Source organism: Anomaloglossus baeobatrachus, chromosome 12 (genome assembly GCF_048569485.1).
Source record: "Anomaloglossus baeobatrachus isolate aAnoBae1 chromosome 12, aAnoBae1.hap1, whole genome shotgun sequence".
NCBI lineage: Eukaryota > Metazoa > Chordata > Amphibia > Anura > Aromobatidae > Anomaloglossus > Anomaloglossus baeobatrachus.
Genome location: NC_134364.1, coordinates 37095900 through 37118597, shown reverse-complemented (window position 1 = coordinate 37118597; position 22698 = coordinate 37095900). Strand labels below are relative to the sequence as shown.

Below are 22698 nucleotides of genomic sequence, written 5' to 3'. Positions count from 1 at the left end.
GACCGCTGTATCTCATCTTTTTAGACTCACTTGTAACAGGGTTGGTGCCTCAGGATTGGAGGATTGCTGATGTGGTACCGATATTTAAGAAAGGTAAGAGGGTAGATCCAGGCAACTACCGTCCAGTAAGCCTGACATCAGTAGTATGCAAAGTTTTTGAGGGCATTTTAAGGGATGACATGCAAAAATATATTGCAGAAAATAATATGATAACTGACAAACAGCATGGATTCATGAAAGATAAGTCGTGTCTAACCAACCTGTTGGGGTTCTATGAGGGGGTAAGTGCAAACCTGGATATTGGTAATGCAGCTGATGTGATTTATTTGGACTTTGCAAAGGCATTTGATACTGTACCACATAATAGCCTTATACTAAAGCTCCAGAAGCAAGGACTAGGGGACACAATATGCAACTGGGTAAGGAATTGGCTAAAAGATAGGAAACAAAGAGTAGTCATAAATGGTACATTCTCTAAATGGGCTATAGTCAGCAGTGGGGTGCCGCAGGGATCTGTGCTTGGACCGATTCTTTTTACTCTCTTTATTAATGACCTTGTGGATGGGATTGCTAGTACAGTGTCAGTCTTTGCCGATGACACCAAACTATGTAGGATATTAAAAACTGACCTGGATAGTACAATATTACAAAAAGATCTGGATAAGATGTCAGAATGGGCAGATACTTGGCAAATGAGATTTAATGTTGATAAATGTAAAGTAATGCACCTAGGACGGAGTAATCCTATAGCTGCGTATACATTAAATGGAAGTAAACTCGGGACTACAGAACAGGAGAAGGACTTGGGTATTCTCATTACAAATAAGCTGAGCAGCAGCACTCAATGTCAAGCAGCAGCTGCTAAAGCAAACAAGATTTTAGGGTGTATAAAAAGAGAGATTAGATCCCGTGATCCCAACGTATTGTTACCCCTCTATAAATCACTTGTAAGGCCACATCTGGAATATGGGATCCAGTTTTGGGCTCCACATTTTAAAAAGGACATTCAGAAGTTAGAGTCAGTTCAAAGGCGGGCAACTAGACTATTACAAGGAATGGAAGGCCTCCCATATGATGACAGGTTGAAAAAGTTAGATATGTTTAGCTTAGAAAAAAGACGTCTCAGAGGAGATCTCATTTATATGTATAAATACATGTGTGGTCAATATAAAGGACTGGCACATGACTTATTTCTTCCAAAGACAGTACTAAGGACCAGGGGGCACTCACTGCGAGTGGAAGAAAAGCGATTCCGGCACCTAAATAGGAAAGGGTTCTTTACAGTTAGAGCGGTCAGACTGTGGAATACACTACCACAAGAGGTAGTAATGGCAGATACTATAACAGCTTTTAAAAAAGGGCTGGATGATTCCTCAGTACACAAAACATTTTTGGTTATAAATGACTTAGTGACTAAATGTAGAACTGGTGGAGGAAGGTTGAACTAGATGGACCTAGGTCTTTTTTCAACCTAAGTAACTATGTAACTATGAGCCGTATTACAAGGTAACCCCGCAGTAGTGCAGGACTGTTTCCTCCTTATTTGATATCATTAGCTCCTAGCCGGTTGTAAACACTGTGTGGGACTACACTACAACACTACAGTCCTCAGGGGTGGACATACTTCCCCCATTCCCTGATGTGTCAAGGCCTGCTGACAATCCTGTGGCAGCGAGTATGTGTAAAATCCCAGAGATTGGCAGCACATCTTGTTATCTGACAGTTCCCTGTTTCTGCAGGTGCAGACTCTTGGACCCTGGGAATCTGTCAGTGTTTCCTCTCTGTTGCCAGCCTCAGACTCCCTTTATAAACCTCACCCTGGGGATATTTGGTTGTGGTTTATAGTTTGTTCCTGACTGAGCTGTGGAGAAGTCGTGTTGTTCTGTTGTTCTAGGCTTCTGTAGTTTCTGCAGCTCAGATAAATGTTTGTTTTTTCTATCTAACAGGGCTCTGGTGATTGCAGTTGTGTTTCCCCTGTATTGTTCCCTTGAGTCCTCCTCAAGAGCTCATACCCTCCATCCTTACTTGGGGCCCATTTGCTAGGGTGAAATAGGCGACATGTGCAGAACCTGTTTAGGGTCTGTTAGAACTGTGAGGGTGAACTGCAGGTCATAGTCAGAGGTCACCACTTCCCCCATTCCCTAGCTATAAGGCATTCCTTCCTGTGTGTTGTCCTTTACGGCCATGACATGCAACCTGTGCAGCCTCTCAGGGGCCCAAGATGTAAGGAGGCCCATTTTTCACCTCCAAAGCAGGTGGAATTGTGCATTATGATGAGTTATTGGACTGCATTGGGCCCATATACTATTCTTGCAAAGGGGCCCTTTTCTGTTTATGTCCACCACTGATCCTGATCAATGGGTAGTGTCCATTCTGAAGTACATCAGATCAGCACCTTTTCTTTTGAATAAGAGCTGTCCCTGCATTTATTTTGGTCATAACTACAAAATTAATAGTATAAAAGGTACACTGTTCTGTCATATGCAAACATCAGCTGCTACAGAGCCTCTTTTTTTTTTAAAGGGGAACTTTCAGTCCAAAACATTAATATAAAACGTTCACAGCCTACTTTTCATAAAGAAATTTAGCAGCAGAAATGTGTATTAGGACGGAGTCACACTCGTGAGTGATTCGCTCGTAAACTCGGGCGAGGATCGAGTCGCATCACCCGGCACGGCCTGCAACTCTCCGGACAGGCTGTATTCTCCCACTATTTCATAGGTTTCTCTAAATGTGGTTGCACAAACTTTAAAAAGTGCTTGAACATGCTTGTTGTTCAGAATGGAGTCTTGCGTGGTGAGTGTGTATACAGGACAATGAGGGTAAAGCTGGGTTCACACTAAGCGACAGCGACAACGCCGTCGCTGTTACATCACCATTTTCTGTGACGTAACAGCAACCTTGTAAGTCGCTGTTATGATCGCTGCTTAGCTGTCAAACAGCGACGCAGCAGCGATAACGTCGCTGTGCTACATGTGCAGAGAGCAGGGAGCCGCGCTTAGCGCTGGCTCCTTGCTCTCCTAGGTACAGTACACATCGGGTTAATTAACCCGATGTGTACTGCAGCTACATGTCACAGTGCAGAGAGCAGGGAGCCGCGCACACTGCTTAGCGCTCGCTCCTTGCTCTCCTTGCTACAGTATACATCGGGTTAAATACCCGATGTGTACTGCAGCCACATGTGCACAGAGCAGGAGCCGGCGATGGCAGCAAGGGCGGAGGCCGGTAACGAAGGCAAATATGGGGTAACCAGGGAAAGGGCTTCCCTTGGTTACCCGATGTTTACCTTGGTTACAGCTTTCCGCAGCTGCCAGACGCCGGCTCCTGCTCCCTGCTCGCTTCATTTCGTCGCTCTCCTCGCTGTCACACACAGCGATGTGTGCGTCACAGCGGGAGAGCGACGACCAAAAAATAAAGCTGGACATTCAGCAACGACCGGCGACCTCACAGCAGGGGCCAGCTCGTTGCTGGATGTCACACACAGCGACAGCGACGGGACGTCGCTGCTGCGTCACAGAAAATGGTGACGTAGCAGCGACGTTGTTGTCGTTGTCGCTGTGTGTGACACTAGCTTAAGTGCATTACTTATTGTTTTCTTTTAAACAATTGTACCTACTGATACCAGGTCTTTCTGCAGATCTTCACAGATGGTCCTTGGCTCTTTGATAACTATTCTGATAATTCTTTTCACTCCTCTGTCTGAAATCTTCCGCTGAGCTTCCTTGATTTTGGCCACAACAGTGCTCACTGGAACCTTCAATAGTTTAGAAATTCTTCTATAACCAATGTCATCAGTATGTATTGCAAAAATAAGGTTTCAAAGGGCTTGAGACATCTCACTGGTTTTACCCATCATGAGATGTTTCTTGTGTGGCAGCTTGGTAACGAGACACCTTTTTATAGGTTATCAGTTGAACCACGTGATATTTTTCACTCAGTGGAAGGATTTCTAATTACTGATAGATTTCAGTTGGTGTCATGACTTTCCAAGGCTTTTTGCACCTCTCTTCATGTGTTCAATTCTTGTTCCCTGTGTAATTTTTCTTTGCTACACAAACTTAATTTATGGACATTTATGATTTGATTTTCTTTTCCTGTGTGGATTGGATGGGTTGTTACAAACATCTGGTGAGACATTCATGTCAATAGCATATTTACTAATCTTATGGAAATTATGGATCTTCAAGCTTCTCATTGCTGCAGTCTAGGAAAACCAAAAGTATCACACGCAACTCATTGTGATTAAAGGCCCCGTTACACGCAACGACATATCTAACGATATATCGCCGGGGTCATGGATTCCGTGACGCACATCCGGCATTGTTAGTGACGTTGTTGCGTGTGACAGCAAGGAACGACCGTTAACGATGGAAAATACTCACCTTATCGTCCATCGTTGACACGTCGTTCCTTTTCAAAAAATCGTTGATTGTTGATCTCGCAGGTTGTTCGTCGTTCTCGAGGCAGCACACATCGCTACGTGTGACACCTCGGCAGCGACGAAGTACAGCTTACCTGCAGCCACCGGCAATGAGGAAGGAAGGAGGTGGGCGGGATGTTACGTCCCACTCATCTCCGCCCTTCCGCTTAGTGATGCCTAATGAACCGCCCCCTTAGAATGGAGGCGGTTCGCCGGACACAGCTACGTTGCTAGGCAGGTAAGTACGTGCGACGGCTCCAAATGGTTTTGTGCGCCACGGGCAGTGATTTGCCCGTGACGCACAAACGACGGGGGGCGGGTGCTTTCACCAGCGACATTGCTGCGTGTAACACCCCCTTTAGACTTGATGAAGAAGAGGAATATTTCCGAAACCCATTGTTAATTAACATCGAATATCTCCTTGCGTTTCTTCTCATTCACGGCAGCGCGGCATTAACTCTTTCTGCACCAGTTTGTATTCACACTCACAAATATATAATAATTTGTTTTCGCTTGTGCTTGGGGCAAATCTAACTTTAATAAATAATCAAAACAGATACATTACAAGTTGTCATGTTCTTACAATCTCTTCAGCCGCACCCTTACAGACAACGATGTCTGTCAGTGAATGAAAACTATTGACAATTATATTGCGACTATCTTCCATATTGAAACGAGTAATGGCATCCCAGCACTTACATAGATCACCTAAATTTCTTTTCACTTTAAAAATATTTTAAACAAGGTTTATAAGTATATAGGAGATACATTTTTTCCTCCAAGTGATAACCAAATTCATCCTGGCAGATGTTAACGCAGCGTAAAAACGAAAAACATTTGTTGATCGATTAGTGAACACTAGGTGGCAGCAACGCACCCAAGGTAGTACCATATAGGAAAGTTAAAAAGAAAGGGTCAGACCTAATTTACCACCCCCCCCCTACTCGCCCTCCCCTTTCAGGCGGGTTTATAATGGGATCCCAATGGAAGTGTTAATGCTTTAAACCTGCTGCCAGTAAAAGACAAGGAGAGAGCCACAGGAGAGACATCTGTGCATGTCCATTTACTTTCCTTACTTAGAATTTTTTTTTTCTCTAAATATTAGGGTTTGGCAGAATTTTCCAAACTGCAGAAAAAAAATAAGAAGATTAACCCTTCTATGTCTGTCCTATAAACTTTCGCACCTGTTTTTTTTGTTTTTTTTTTTAAAAAAAGAAACAAAAATGACCCAGAGAGGTTTTGGCATTCTTGTCACTTCACAAGTTCTTCTTGTCCTTCTTCATGTGACACAATCCTTGAACCACAGGGGAACCGGACCCAGGGTAAGGCATCACTGCTCTCCTATATGCAAAATACCTGTTTACACATGGTCTGTTACATTCTCTATATATATCATCTAACCCGCTGCATCTTATTGCTTCTGTAACAAATGTCATCTATGCAGGACTTTTGGAAAAAATTTGGGGGGTGGGGGGGGGGGGAGGATGCTAAAAATCTGAGACGACACGATTATTGTAGGGTATAAAAATATTTTGGCACCTTTTTTGCATGAACATAAATCAATCATAGGAATAATTATATAGTACAGATGCAGGAGAATGAAAGGAATACTGTTGGAGGACAATGAAGGGATCCTATGCAAACGTCACAGATTGTGGATCTGTTTCACCATAAGTTCAGCTCTGCTACATTTACATTAATAAAATATGACGTACACTGTTGTACTGAGAGAGTGCTGTCACCTTACATAGCACACAGGATCTGCAGTGCAAGAAGTTCTCTTCGACTAAAGGATTACATTGGTGAAAAATGCATTTGAGATCGGGGGGCAATATACTCTGTAGCCCCCCATTACAAATCATTGGGTTATTATATGGACCACCATTAGTTATGGCTTGTATCACAAGGTGTGAGAATTTTTCACATCTCGAGCTGTGATATTCTTTTATTTCTAGACACCTTAAATAAGTGAGAAGTGTCCGCAGAGCGCCCCTCCTTGGGGTAATAGTTGGTCTATATAAGCTTTCGGATCTGATTTAGTACAATATAACATCTGTGATTGATTTCTTGGCTTGAATAATATGTAATGTCTTTATACTATTAATTTGGTAAATAACATAAACCTGAATAGTAGTGAGCGCACACAGCAAGTCTCAATGAAAAATATGGTTAAATATATCTTTGTACCGTGTTAGCCAGTAGAGATAAAAAATTGTTTTAAAGAACTGAAGTCCTCAGTGGTTGACCCCTTTTAATGGCTAACTGAAAAGATGGTAATAGCAGCTTTCGAGACTACTCAGGTCTCTTCATCAGGCTCAATATGACACAAAATCTGAAGAGTCACATATTTATACACAACAAGACATAGAATGGGGCAGTAAATTTACCGTCCCATTCTATGTCCTGTTGTGTATAAATATGTGACTCTTCAGATTTTGTGTCATATTGAGCCTGAAGAAGAGACCTGAGTAGTCTGGAAAGCTGCTATTATTACCATCTTTTCAGTTAGCCATTAAAAGGTATCAACCACTGAGGACTTCAGTTCTTTTGAAAAATATGGGCAACCGAAAAATTAACTACCTTGTAGCAACCGGATCCAATTGTTTTGTGATGGGACGAGGCAGAGTACTACCGGCATCTGTCAGTCTGTTGGAGACGTTGCCCTCAAGTCCTCATGTTGATTTTAGAGAGCTGGATCATATTAAGTAAAGACCTTACAATTTTCTGGTGTTATTAATAAAAACATTCCTAAGATGAAGTTATGTAAGGCTAGGTTCACACTTCCGTTGTTTTGCATCAGTCATAATCCGTCGCCTTGAGGAATTAAGGTATCCTGCAAAATATTTTGCAGGAATCCAGTTTTTTCCCATAGACTTCTATTAGCGACGGATTGCGACTGATGTCCCTGTGTTGCATCCGCTGCGTAACGGATCAGTCGTTTAGTGACTGACTGTCCGGCAGGGCGATTAACGCTGAATGTAACATTTTTTGGAGCGGCAAAAAAAGCGGACTCCACAGGTGTCCGTCACAATCCGTCACAAGCTATAATGGATGTCTATGGTGCTGGATTCCGTTGTAATGCGTCACACGACGGAATCCAGTGCTGGATTGCGTCATGCTCTACTGAGCATGCCCAGCATGTGTGGCACGCCCACTGGGCTGTCCCAAATACAAACGGATCACGACAGATCCGTCAAAGAACGGATGCACGACGGATGCAACGGACGCGACGGATCAGTTTTTTCACAGGATTCCTGTGAACGGAATCCTGTGAAATTACACATCCGTTGCGTCAGTTGACATCTCAAAAACGACGGATCCGTCATTGCGTCGCAACAACGGACCTATAAACAAGAAGAGTGGGTGCACAGCTGATGATAACGCAACAACGGACCTGATGGAAGCAAAACAACGGAAGTGTGAACCTAGCCTAATATAAAAGGGTATGCGCATACAATGCCATTTTCAGACAGATTCCGCCTGAAACTCAACCCAAAAAGCGCTAAAAAAAAATGAACATAGTGCATAGTAATTTCAAAACGACTTGTGCAGATGCTCCGTCTTTTGTCACTTCTTTTAACAAAAGCCATGAAATGGCTAAAATATGTGATCTGATCATTCTTCAGGTGGCTTCCATTATCCCTGGTACCTTATATGTAGAATTAATAGTAGAAAGCAAAAAAAATATGCAGGTGGAAAAGCCACTGGAAAAACGACACTGGTGGTATTTTCTCAAAGCGTATTCTGCGCCAAAATGTATGTTTATGATGCCGAATAAAGTGTAAAAAATTCCAGAAGATTTAGAGTACCAGTCCTTTGTTCAAGCCAAAATGTATGCAGGTATATCAGAGTCTGTAAGATATAATGGACTGAAAAGAAGCAGAGCTGGATGGGTCATAGCCATCTTTCGGTGCTTGAGTATCAGGAGAACTCACTAAACTTTACCTGTATTCCCTATATGAAACCATAGACCGTTGTGCCTATAGGACAGGTTCACACGCACATTATTAGGTTCATGAATACTTGGAACATAGTTGTGAAAGTTGTGGAAAGTGGTGAGAAAGGTGAGATGTAATTCTCCATGTGTAAAGTAACATTTCTTACAATAGATAAGAAAGCAATCCCTACCCATCACCCTGGGGCAGTAATCCCCAACCTGCGGCTCTTCAGCTGTTGAAAACTAGAACTCCCAACATTCCGTGACAGTCGCAGGCTAATGTTATGGCCATACGTTGTGCAGGACTACGACACTTATGTCATTATTCTAGAAGGTGACCCGATTGTAACGTATCGGGAAGTCTAGAATGTGTATGTAGGTCAGCAGATTGAATAATAAGGTAATGAATGGACTGGATGGGTTCGGTTTAATTTAGTATTCTTATTCATTGGTTTTAAAATGACAAACAACAGAAGGAACAGTTTTAATAGATGAGTCTAATGTTTAGTGATGTCCATGGCTTGTAATGAAAGAAGGCCATGAACAGTGTAAATTAAGTAAAAATATGCTGATCATGTGATGTGGCCCAATGCTGGTATGTGCCCACATGGTGGTGCAGCCCCCATCCTGACATGTGCCCCCATCCTGCGGGGTAAGGGTGCTTTCACACTTGCATTCAGCGCAATCCGTCACTATGGAGAATAGCGCAGTCCGTTAACGCACAGCGCTATTCTCCAAAGACTTGTATTGACGACGCACTGTAACGCAAGTGTCTGCGTTGCAGCGCTGTACAACGCTGAGTCGTTATTTTGACGCAGCGTCGGGCGGAGGGAACGCTACATGTAGCGTTTTTTTGGGTCGTTAAAATAACGCACATTGACAGATTCTATTGGAATCCACCATGGTGTCTAATAATGGTCTATGGTGGCGGATTCCGCCGCTATGCGCTAAGCTAAGCGGCGGAATCTGCTGACAAATTCCGTCACGTTCTACTGAGCATGCTCAGCATGTCAAGCAGAACGATCTAAATCATTTAAAATCACTCCTAGTCTCTCTCCCCCCTCTCTCATACTCACTGACTGTCTCTAGCTCTCTCTCTCTGTCTGTCTCTCTCTCTGTCTGTCTCTGTCTCTCACTCTCTCTCTCTGTCTGTCTCTCTCCCTCTCATACTCACCGATCACTGACCGATCACCGGCGCTGCACAGTTGTTACAAAGCTCCGGCGGCTTTTCCTCTTTTGAAAATGCCGGCCCCTCATTATTCAATCTCGTATTCCCTGCTTCCCCCGCCCACAGGCGCCTATGAATGGTTGCAGTCAGACCCGCCCCCACGCTGAGTGATCGCTGTCTCACTGCAAAAATCACAGCCACCGGTGGGCAGGTCTATATCGTGCAGTAAAATAAATAAATAATTTTAAAAAAAAAACGACATGCAGTCCCCCCCAATTTTGATACCAGCCAAGATAAAGCCACACAGCTGAAGGCTGGTATTCTCAGGAGCCCCACGTTATGGAGAGCCCCCCAGCCTAACAATATCAGCCAGCAGCCACCCAGAATTGCCGCATCCATTAGATGCGACAGTCCCGGGACTCTACCCGGCTCATCCCGAATTGCCCTGGTGCGGTGGCAATCGAGGTAATAAGGAGTTAATGGCAGCAGCCCATAGCTGCCACTAAGTCCTAGGTTAATCATGGCAGGCGTCTCCCCGAGATACCTTCCATGATTAACCTGAAAGTTAAAGAAAATAAACACATACACCTGAAAAAATCCTTTATTTGGAATAAAAGACAAAAAAAACCCTCTTTCACCACTTTATTAAACCCCCAAATACCCCTCCAGGTCCGACGTAATCCACAGAGGTCCCACGACGCTTTCAGCTCTGCTACATGAAGCTGACAGGAGCGGCAGTAGAACACGACCGCTCTCTATTAGCTCCACGCAGCAACTGAAGTGAGCCGCGCGATCAGCTGTGCCCTCATTCAGGTGACCTGCGGAAACAACTCTCGGGTGGAGGACTGCAGCTGTGGCTGCGGGTCACCTGAGTGATGGCACAGCTGATCGCGTGGCTCACTGCGGTCACTCAAAGGATTTGCAGTTACCTCTCTCTCTCCCCTCCCGACCGCAAATCTCCTTTTCCCGGCGAAACAAAAAAAACAAAAAAAAAAAACAAAACACAAAACCGCAAAACGTTCTTTTACAGGAATCCGTTACTTTATTAGCACACTATTTGCAACTAATCCGTCACATGCGTCACACAACGCACTGTGACTGATGCCTCACAACGCAAGTGTGAAAGCAGCCTAATGTGTGCGGGGAGCGGAGTGCGGGGTGGATGGAGCCGAGCGGGCCCATGGCGCTGAAGACGTCAGTGCTGGGGACTGCATGGCTGGGGACAAGTGACTATCCAGGTGTGTGTGTGTGTTCACAGCAGGGAAGTGTCGGGCGTCGTTCTGTCGGCCCGTAGTTCGGCTTGTTCAGTTAGGCTCCCTGCACACGTAGCCAGGGTAAATATTGAGTAACTAAGCAAAGCGCTTTGCTTGGCTACCCGATATTTACTTTGGTTACCAGCGCACACCGCTTAGCGCTGGCTCCTTGCACACGTAGCTAGGGTAAATATCGGGTACCTAAGCAAAGCGCTTTGCTTAGTAACCCGATGTGTACCCTGGTTACGTTTGCAGGGAGCCTTAGCTGAGCCGTTGGTCGCAGGCTCTTTAGCGCACGTGCTATGGCGACGGTTGTCACTGTAATGACGTCATTTTGGAGCAAGACAGACAGACAGAATAAGGCAATTATATATATAGATTAGATCTCTGGGCAATATTGAAGCTCATGTATTCCTGTGGCATTATATGAAATCACTTCAACTCCAATGTCAAATATGATTTTCAGTCATATTGCATGTGATATTAAATGTATGCGATATCATAACTTTTTTGTGTTATTTTACAAAAATGATTCATGGTGAAATCGAATACAACTTTATGGATGCTGCATGACCATTGAGGAAGGATTCTCCAGTCGTGCTGTATGTGTGTTACCCACCAATACCATCTGTAAATAATACACGAACTGCATGTGACTTGGTTTAAAATTGGCCACAGCAGCCTTTATTACCTATTATTTACATACTAACACAAGGGGGCGCCGTCCAACGGGCGACCCCAACAAATAACAATAGGTAACACAGTAACCAATACAGTAAATATACAACCCTGAGTAGGCCCAGTCCAGGAACCACTTCTCACCCCAGTATCCCTGGCCGCAACACACCGACCCAGAGATGAGGTATTAATCACCTACGGATTAACCCCCCAACTTTGCAGAACCCCGTGCCTGCAACATCCCGGAACCTGGAGCCACCATACCAAGATGGTGTCTCTCTGTCCAGTTACCATTGCCTTCAACCGCCTCTGGACCAGACCTACCCCCCGCTGCTGTGACAAAGAAACAACCCAGACCAAATTCCCCTCGGTATTAAACACAAGGGAGGGTGGGCGGGGATCGTTCCATATCCGGAAGTCAAGAGAGAGGGGGTAAGTCAAAGTCCTTTACTTACACCCCTCAACTGTCCCACCTCTTCCTCCAGGGAACTCCTCCTACCCACCAATCCCTTTATTCTGCCTTATAAACAAACCATTCCTGTTTCCATTAACCCCATCACTCCTTCCCTTCCCTCTAGTCATGTCGCCCCTCCACCCTATGGGTTCCATGGCTTTCTTTACATAAAATTGCAAAGACATTATGACATAGCATTTAGTAATGTGATCTCAGCCAGTGACACAGTAGATCCCATCCTCCCTGTGTAGGAGTCATATTTTTCTAGACCATGTTACAGCCACGTCCTGCAACAACATCATGACCTGTGGCTGTTGGCTCTGGTGAAATGATTCATGAGCAGGCTTTAATTTTGGCTCTAGTACATATGAGACAATATGGCTGCCATACAAAAGGTGGGAACCGTTTCCTAAAGGTAACCATGAGCCCAGAGATCTCAAGGCAATCTGTCAGAAGGATCCACCCTCCTGACCCCTCTACATGAACATGTAAATCATAGAAAGCTAAATAAAATAATACCTTGATATCTGCAATCCAATGACTAAGGGGCACTTTGCACACTACGACATCGCAAGCCGATGCTGCAATGCCGTGCGCGATAGCCCCCGCCCCCGTCGCAGCTGCGATATCATGGTGATAAAGCCAAAACAGGAAATAGAACTCCATATCCAACAACCATAAATTATGGCAACCTCACCATATCAAAACTAAGAACCAAAAATTGAGTTTGCACAAAAATAAATCATCATCAAAAGGTCTATATATATTCAATACCTTTATTTCATCACAATACAAATCTATTTATGAATAAAGTGCTGGTACCCACAGATTAAAAATTCCCTACCCCATAAAACCATACAAAAGACAAACTGGTGCAGTGTGGTATAATAAATATAAATAATACAGAAGGAAATATTGCACAATTATATTAGACCCCTGGGTGCATATAAACACATATATTGAATCTGCTGATCAACAACACCACATCAATAAAGTGCGAAATGCAAATATTAAAATGGGATGGCTGACCCGGCATAGGTGAGGACACAATAATTAGATCAAAAAATACAATATATGTCCTATAAAAATAACTATATATCTTCAAGGCAAATTATAGGCAGAGAAGCGAGGGTTATTAATCATAAGTTATTACCCATAGACATCAAGAATGGCAGTATTTTCACCTGTCCTATAAAAGTAAGTATATACATATATACCTTTGGGACAAATTATAGACAAAAACCGGGACCATTAATTGTAGACAGCCACCCATAAGTTAGTGAGCGATAAGCACAGCAATGATTAGGATGCCCCAGGGATCAGACCACACTGCCCAGCACCTCGACGCGCGTTTCGCTTCTGCTTCGTCAGGAGGTGAGTGTGTGTGTGTGTGTGCATGCGTGCGTGTGTGTGCGTGCGTGTGTGGGTACGCCTGCGTGTGTGTACATGCGAAGTGGAGTGCAGAAGGGGGCGGAGCCAAGCGGGGAAATGTCGGGCTCCCTGCACACATAGCCAGGGTAAATATCGGCTAACTAAGCAAAGCACTTTGCTTGGTTACCCGATATTTACTTTGGTTACCAGCGTACACCGCTTAGCACTGGCTCCTTGCACACATAGCCAGGGTAAATATCGGGTAACGCACTTTACTTGGTTACCCGATGTGTACCCTGGTTACATGTGTAGGGAGCCAGAGAGAGCATGCGCAGTGAAATCCTAAGAATTCCGCTGCTCAAAAAAACGTTACATGCTGCGTTCCTTCCGCCCGGCGGAAGCAATGCAGCATCGGCCAGCGGAAGCAATTCAGCTACTTTTGGCACAATCTGTCATCCATACAAGTCTATGAGAAACAACGGAATCCGCTAACGGATTCCGCTGTTCTCCAAAAGGGCGGATTGTGACGGAAGGAAAAAAAACGCAAGTGTGAAAGTACCCATAGTCTACAAAAGGCAAATATTTTTAATGAAAATAAAATGGAAATTTTTTTTGTAGCCCCATGAAATTAAGTTAAAAAAAACAACAAAAACTAAACAAAAATGGTGGACAATCCGTTTTAAAACATCAGGCAAATTTGCTGCTTTTAAATGCATTTGTTGGTTACATACATGTAATCTGCAAAAATCAATCACTACAGCATTTTCAGGCAAAATAACAGAAACCATGACAGTTTGATTTAGGGATGTGAAGATAGATAATCATTGAGAAAAACAGTACACTCCATGCAGATCGTGTCTTTGGTCCTTTTAAGATCCATTGTTGATCTTTGTCTAATAGTTTGTTTTTCCAGCTCTAAAAATTCCCTTATACAGTATGTGCTTCTCAGCTCGATGGAGCAATCTCGTAGGGCCATCTTTGACCCACTGATCTTTACTGTTGTGCGGAGTGGATGTGTCTCCAGTGTAAATCACATGGAACGTCGATATTGTTTAAAGAACAGCCAGACCCTTAATAAAATGGGAATTATCTGCTGTTCATTGCACAAGATAGGTTTACTCTTGCTCCAGGCCACTGACTGTATATCCCACACACAGTGTGTATTGTAGGTGCAATGTCTAATGTATATACAGTTGTGTCACCAAGGGTTATGGGGTACCCGGTCCCGGTCGGTATATAACTGGGGAATGTCACTTTGGTGGCCATTGCCCGGTCCCGTGCCCTGGGTGCTTTTTTTAAAAGGGGGATATTTACAGGGGAGTTTGAATAATGTTCACACGTGATGCCACTTGCGGGTTGCGGCTATGTGGATGGAGCTGCCACTGCACATTTTCCACTACTGGAGCTGGTGTTGGTGGCAGCCTGGATATTAAGCCCTCCGCAAGCAGGGCCAGGCCCCAGAGGTTAGGTGATGTAGATGGGTGTTGAAAGAAGGTAGGCCACACAAGGGGTTGCAGTGTAACTGCTTCCTTCACTCACAGTAAGCTGGAAACTGGTCACCTGAGGCTGGCTGGTCTTAACCACAGGTCCCCGTAGTCCCAGTGCTGGTTTAGTGACCTGGTGGCTTCTTTCCCCTGCATCTGTCTGTGGTTGGTGGGTCTCTGTGGCTTGGAACAGCTGGGGGTCCCCCTCCTGGTTGTCTTTTACAGCAGTCTGTATGACGGTAGCGTGAACCCTGTGGGGTTGGAGTCTCTGGTCCTGTCCCTGGTTTTCCCGTTGCTACTGTGTCCCGAACTTCAAAGTCAGTGAGGTCCTTGATGGTCCCCTCATTGTGCAGATTTTATCAGGTCTGCTGGAGCCTTTGCCAGACCTAGGATTCTGTACCCCGTTGGTGCGTAGTTCCGGGAGTACTCCACCGGCAACTAACCGCCTGGGCCCTCAGGTGACTGTTGCACTCTTAACAGTCCTTCCTCTCTTTTTTACTGTCACCGACTCACTGTCTCTCTGACTGTCCACTGTCTGCCCCTCCCACCAGTCTAATGGACTGGATTGGAGTGGTGTGAAATAAGCATTGTACACCAACTTTCCAAATAAATATATTTCCAAAGGTGCTATCGACCGGAATTTGTCACCAGATGTCGGCAGCAACCCTTCCAATCCACACAGGCAAAGAAATCAAACCACAGATGTTCATAAATTACATTATGTGTAATAATGAGAAATGACACAGGGAAAAAGTATTCTACATGCTTACTAAACTTTAATAATTTGTACAAAAGTCTTTTGGTGACAGCTTTAAGACGCCTCCTGTATGGAGAAAATAGTTGCTTGCATTGCTCAGGTATGATTTCATCCATTCTTAGGCTATGTGCGCACATAGCATTTGTCCCTGTAGAAATTTCTGCAGCGATTTGAACAGCACACGTGCGCTTCAAATCGCTGCAGAAAGAGTCCGTAATGAAAAAAAAAAAGCCGATTTCATGGGCTCTGAGTGCAGCCCCTCCCATAGACAGAGCGGGGACTGCATGCAGAGTGCAGGAAAGAAGTGACATGTCACTTCTTAGAACGCGCGCTGCGGGCAGCAGCCGAAGCGCTGCACTCTAATACGCCACATGCGCATGGCTCCTGCATAATCTTCATAGATTATGCTGGGGACGCAGGACGCAGTGTAACTGCATGAAAATACGCAATGTGCGCACATAGCCTTACACACACACACACACACACACACACACACACACACTCTTCAAATCCTTCTATGAACGCTGAGCTTTAAGTCCCTTGTATAAATTTTCTATTGGATTCAGCTCCGGTGATCGGCTCGGCCTTTCTAGCAGTTTATTTTCTTTCTCTGAAACCAGTGGAGAGTTTCCTTGGCTGTGTGTTTGATATCATTGTCTGGCTGAAATGTCCACCCTCGTTTTATCTTCCTCATCCTGGTAGATGGCAGCAGATTTGTATCAATGATGTCTCCATACATTTGTCCATTCATCTTTTCTTCAATTACATGAAGTTTACCAGTGCCGTATACTGAAAATAGCCTACACCATGATGTTCCCACCTCCACACTTCACTGTTGGGGTGATATGCAGTGCCTTTTGGCCTCCAAAAATATAGTGTATTATGGCAACCAAAAAGTTAGATTTTGGTCTCATGTGATCAGACTATATTCTCCCAGTATTTCACAGGCTTCTCTAAATGCTGTTAAGCAAACTTTAAATGCGCTTGACCCTGCTTTTTATTCAGAAATGGAGTCTTGCATGATGAGCGTACATGCAGGACAATGAGGGTGAGCAGATTAGTTATGGTTTTCTTTTAAATAATTGTACCTGCTGACTCCAGCTCTTTTTGTGGCTCTCCGCATATGGGTCTTGGCTCTTGGACAACTCTTTTGATAATTTTATCACTTCTCTATCTGAAATCTTGCAGAGGGTACCTGGTTGTGTCTGGTTTATAGTGAAATTGGGGTTTTGCCACTTTCGGATTAATGGCCCCAACAGTGCTCACTGGAACCTTCAGTACTTTACAAAATTATTCTGTAACCAATGCCATCAGTATGTTTTGCAAGAATAAGGTTGAAACACACAGCTCGTTGGTTTTAGCCATCATGAGATGTATCTTGTGTGGCACCTTGGTAATGAGACACCTTTTTAGAGGCGGACAGTTGAATCATTAAGTATCAGGATTGCTTTTGAATTACTGATAGATTTCCTCCGGTATAAGGACATTCTATGTATTCTTGCACCTCTCCTTGTGTTCAATACTTTTCCCTGTGTCATTTCTCCTTAGTGCACATCACTAAACTTATGGATATCTATGGTTTGATTTCTTTGCCTGTATGGATTGGATGGGTTGTTATCAACATCTGGTGAGAAAATTATGTCACTAGTACAGAAATATATTTACTTAAAAAATTGGTCTACAAAAATCTAGTATCATAACATTGCTAAGTAGGAAATCTGAATTTCATTAGTAATTCATTCTTGTACCTACCTTCTTGTGGTATAGCTCTGGAGTTATCTTCTTGCTTCAATCACTGTCAGGTGTTCAGGAAATTACGCTACCTGTGATGTGGACATTAATGAGATGTAAGAAGAATAAAAAAGACTAATAAGAATAATAAAGCAGCAAAATACACACTAGATTTTCCTGTGAATGTTTGAGTGCCATCTCTTAGGCCGCTCCATCCCACCCACAGGGATTGCTGGCGCATTGGAAGAGCCACGTATGACAGCACTCCTCCGCTCGTGCTTAGGACAGGACCAAGACATACCCTACTCATGAGGGTGTAACTGACCTTCAGTCTCGCAGGGGGTTTCTTTGGGTATTAGTATCCAGGAACACGGATGCCTCCCGACCAACCAGACTGTACCCCGCTTCTGGAGATGCAGTTAGACAATCCTCTATGTGCAGTATCCTGCCTGTCCGCGATCCAGGGGTGACCCTTAGGGTCCACAAATTAAGTCAATAAGTTTGGGCTTCCTTTCAATATCTTCTCCTGGGGACTCTCCTAAGGGGGCTTCCTTCCTACAGTTTTTTTTTATATGCTGTTCTCCTCCTCTTCGTTAACCCTTAGAATGCCACACAAGTGCCAGGACTGCTGTCCCTACGCCACAGTGCCACTTGGTGGCTACTTACACAAAATACCATACATTATGTTGCTTTATACAGCATTATACATAACTCTTCAGTGTCGGCCACTTATGCAGGGGTAGGCTTAGCCCTGACCCCTTTACACAATCAGCCAGGGGAGGGTGCTGCTAGGTAGGATATACAGTGTGAGGCTAAGAAGCTAGAAATCATCGTCACACCCCAATGCACTTACAGATGCAATTTCAAAACAAGATTTTTCCCTGCTAGAACAGTTCTTTGGGGCCATAAAGGGAACAATTGGCTTAGCTTTTAAAGGGCTATACAATAATATTAATGGTTTGAGGGGAGGGTTAAGAGTAGGCCGCCCTTTCCTGAAATCCCCACACATGAGTGTTCGACTGAGTGTTCCTATCTTTTGAGCAGACACCTCTGGCAGCAGCTTATCTCCCCTAACAATAAAAGGACTGGGCGTTGATATTGAAAATACTGGGTCCTCCTTCATGGGCTGTTGGAAAAGAGATGAAATCGGCTACTTCAGCTGACATTATCTGAGGTGTATGGAGCCCTGTAGACGTACAAGTAGGTTATTTTTTAACCCGTTGCATCTATTGTGTATTCAGAGTCTGAACAAGCTATTCTGGTACCCAGTGCATGGGTTTCAGAATGAGTCTTCAAAAGTGAACCCTAAATTCATCATCCAACCAACTGTGGGTATGGACAATTATTTACTTTTGATTAGACTCTCCTCTCCCATTCCCACCATACCATGTTAATAATAAAACGCATTTAACATTTCACTCCATCCCTCTCTGTGCAGATATGTAGTATATAGAATCATAGAATATTAGAGTTGGAATGGACCTCCTGGGTCATCTGGTCCAACCCTGTGCTCAAAGCAGGAGTCACTAAATCATCCCAGACAAATGTCCGTCCACCCTCTTTTTAAAGACTTCCATTGAAGGAGAACTCACAACCTCTCGTGGCAGCCTGTTCCACTCGTTGATCACCCTCACTGTCAAAAAGATTTTTCTAATACCTAATCTGTGTCTACTCCCCATCAGTTTCATCCCATTGCTTCTAGTCTTGCCTTGTGAAAATGAGAATAAAACTGATCCCTCTACAGTGTGACAGCCTTTAAGATATTTGTAGACAGCTATTAGGTCTCCTCTAGGTCATCTTTTTTGCAAGCTAAATAATCCTAAACCCTGTACTATATCTGTAATGAGGTCCACTAGCTAAATCCATGACTTACAATGTTTCCCCCTTCCCACCGTTGCCCCAGGAGGCTGCCTACTGGGCCTTATTTTCTATTTAGTTTTGCATATAAATCTCACTTTGTTTTATCTAACTCATCCTTAAAAATATGTCCAAGTAACTGCAGCCACTAATATGTGAAGGCCGGATCTGTATATTTGACTTTCCTAGGAATCTCCTGCATAGATCGTGTCTACACTCTTCCTGTTCAAGTTTCATTGACTTTGCTGAACTTCTACATTTCTACCCATAACGAAGCTTCAGTGACTTCACATTTTCGTTAGTAAAACAAATGCGTATTTATTAAAGCACTCTTCATAAAAAGGAGAATTTAATCTCCCGCGGCATATGCACACAGCATGTTACGACTTCATGTGCCTCTAATTTCACAGAGATGCTTATGTAAGCATTGCTTCTGCGGGGAGAATACCTCAATAATATGGAGCTGACCGTAGGCACAAAGAACTGTGATTGAAAACCTTTAACCCAAAGGTCAGAACCACTGGAGCTACAGTATATGTGGCATCAGTACATTCTCGTCTGTGAAGAAACCCATAACCAAACTGTAAAACAAAATAAAGCGTGCTGACTAGAGATAGGTGGACCTGTCGCGGGCGGGGAGGAGGGTGTCAGCACACCGCGCTCACCCCTTCTGCTCGGGTCCGGCAGCTGCTCAGTGGTGGCTCGAGCTGTGGGCCGGATCCCAGGGTTTCTCGAGCGACACTCCTCGCCCGTGAGTGAAAGGGGATTTGTGGGGTGCGGGGATTGTTATAGTTCGTGACGCCACCCACGGTTGTGGTGATTTCACCACCGCTGCTCAATTCGGGGGTCCCGGGGATGGTGATGCGGAGCAGCCAGGTGTTGTGTTGCCCCTCCGTGGGTAGGGGTTGGTGATCCCGGGGGCCCGGGGGTGGAGAAGGAGGTGCGGGGCCTGGTGGGCGCAGGGACGCGGGGGCAGCGCTGTGCCTTGCGGCACTGTGGTACTCACTCAGCCTGAGACACGGACACAGTTTGTACGGTAAACCAAACGGCTGGTAGGACGGTGCCACAGACGGCTGCACCTGCACTCCCGGTAGGTGACGGTGATGTCCCTCTTCCTTGCACCTATGTTTGACTGATGGTAGCGGTGGATTCCCTCCGGTTACCCGCTCCCCGACTGCAATCTGGGCCGGAGGAGCTCTACACTTTGCCCGCAGGCGCTGGCCCTGAGAAACGGGTGCCTTGGCAGTGGCGGTGTCTCTCTGCTTCAGGTTGGGCTGTTGCCTTCAATCGGGACTTGGTTGTTGGGGGATCTACGTCCCCTTCACTGACGGATTCGGCAAATTTGGCGACTCCTAGCCTTGCCGGGGTCCGAGAGGCCCCTGCCCTGGTGCTGCCTGTCCTTCGGAGCACTGCTCCAGACCACCGGGCACACAGCCAACGGGGTCCTTCCAGGACCTTCCAAACGGTCCCCCTCCAGACAGTCACCGCCGTCGCTGACCTTGCTGTTCTGGCCCTACACAAAGCTGGACCCTTCAGGCTTTGCACACTCTTCCTTCACTTTCACTTCTCTGTTGTTTACTTTAGCCCTGCCTGGGCTACTCCTCACTCCTTCCACTTCCTCCTCCCTGACTAGACTCCAACTCTCGACTGCCTGGTACTTCCCGCCTCCAGAGCTGTGATCTCCTTGGTGGGCGGAGCCAACCGCCTGGCCCACCCCCTGGTGTGAATCATCAGCCTCTGGAGGAAGGCAACAAGGATTTTTGATTCAGCTTAGGTGTGCCTACCTGGGGTGTGGGGTGTGGTGGTGTTGTGACCTGTGACCCCTGGCTGGCCCAGGGCGACACAGACCCATGGAATTTCGCTTTGGCGGGTTCAGCCACATTTAGATAAAGTTTGGTTTGGGGCCCGGACTTGATCTGAACCCCCAATGGAAGTCACTAATTGGGCAGTTGGGGTCTCCACCCACATACAACCAGTCAAAAACAGATCACTTCCGGGGGCGGGTAGAAGGAGTTTTTCCATCTTTTTTTTGTTTGGTGCACATGACATCCGATCACGTGTTGTTAGCCCCAGTGTGAACTGATCAAACACAGCAAGCGACGCGCACTGAGCCGAGAACTGAGCGTACCCGAGCACAGCAATGCTTGTGCTAGTGGTTTGTATACGTAAAGCATCTGAACTGTTTTTGTTTTGTAAATCTGTGTTAGTACCAAACTCCGAACCTTGGTTCGCTCATCTCCAGTGCTGACTATATATAGGACGGGCTCACATCACATTTTGGATATTGACTTTTGTATCCCTTGGGAATTTTGTCTACATCCCTAAAAAATGGGATTTATACAGAACAGACGTCAGATGAAGTGATTCCGTCTGCTTCGTTATAGTCAACTGCTCCATTCTGGATTCCATCAGTATCCAGATTTTCGGCAATTTAAAGGGAACCCCAAAAAGACTCATGAACAAGCCTGCAACGTATTGTGGTCCAAGCCTAAGTGCACCGAATGTGAAAATCAGTCACATGAACAATTGGTGGAAACAGCTCATTAGGCTTTGTATAACAATAATACTACAAACACTATCTGGAATAAGCCCCTTCACAGATATTTTTTACATAGTGGGTTATACAAAGTTTTATTGGAAGACTTTAATTATATTTTTTTAAAGGGAACCTACCTGTCAGGTGCAATATGCACCCAGGACCACAAGCAGCCCTGTAACTAGTAGCATAGATAAAGAGATATTTAGAAAAAGTATTTCTAAAAATCGTTTATGATATGGTAATGCGAGCAGGGACTAGTTGCAAGGGTGTTAGTTCCTATATTTGTCACGCCCAGGGTTATGGGGTACTCAGTCCCGGCGGTGTATAACTGGGGAATGTCACTTTGGTGGTTGTTGCCCGGTTCCGTGCCCTGGGCCCTTTTTGTAAAGGGGATATATTTACAGGGGATTAGATTAGTGTTCACACGTGACGCCACTTGTGGTTTTGCGGCTATATGAATGGAGCCGCCGCTGCACAATGTCCCTGCTGGGGCTGGTGTTAATGGCAGCCAGGCTGGTAGGCTTTCTGCAAGCAGGGCCGGGCCCCAGAGGATAGGTGATGTGACGGGTGTCTGAAGAAGGTAGTCCACAAAGGAGTTCAATGCAACTGGGTTTTTACTCACTTTTGCTGGTGGTAACTGGTTACCCGAGGCCGGCTGGTTTCACCTCCAGGTTCCCTTAGTCCCAGTGCCACTTTAGTAATCTCGTGCCTTCTTCCCCTGCACCTGTCTCTGGTTGGTGGGCCCCGTTGCGTAAAACAACTGGGGGTCCCCGTCCGGTGGTGTTTCTTTCCACTGCTGTCCACCTAACGGGAGAGTGAACCCTGTGGGGTTGGAGTCTCTGGTCCTGTCCCCGGCTCTCTCTTTGCTACTGAGTCTCAGATTCTTAGGGTCAGCAAGGTCCTTGATGGTCCCCTCACTGTGCAGGTGTTAACAGGCCTGCCTGGAGCCTCTGCCTGTCTTAGGGTCCTGTACCCCGTCGGTGCGTAGTTCCAGGAGTACTCCACTGGTAAATACCCTCCTAGGCACCAGGTTACTGTCAACCCCCATG

General features: G+C 45.2%; 1 protein-coding gene across 3 annotated transcripts in view; it reads left to right on the top strand.

Annotated features, from left to right (window-relative positions):
* Positions 1 to 5440: 5440 nt before the first annotated feature.
* The window catches only part of SMOC1 (SPARC related modular calcium binding 1), a 335418-nt gene continuing 318160 nt past the window's right edge, over positions 5441 to 22698 (top strand). For all 3 annotated transcript variants that reach the window (XM_075329900.1, XM_075329899.1, XM_075329898.1), the window contains exon 1: positions 5441 to 5742. In XM_075329900.1, coding sequence (XP_075186015.1) covers positions 5476 to 5742 — 267 coding nt within the window. In that variant the 5' untranslated portion in view covers positions 5441 to 5475. The remainder of the gene's footprint in view (positions 5743 to 22698) is intronic.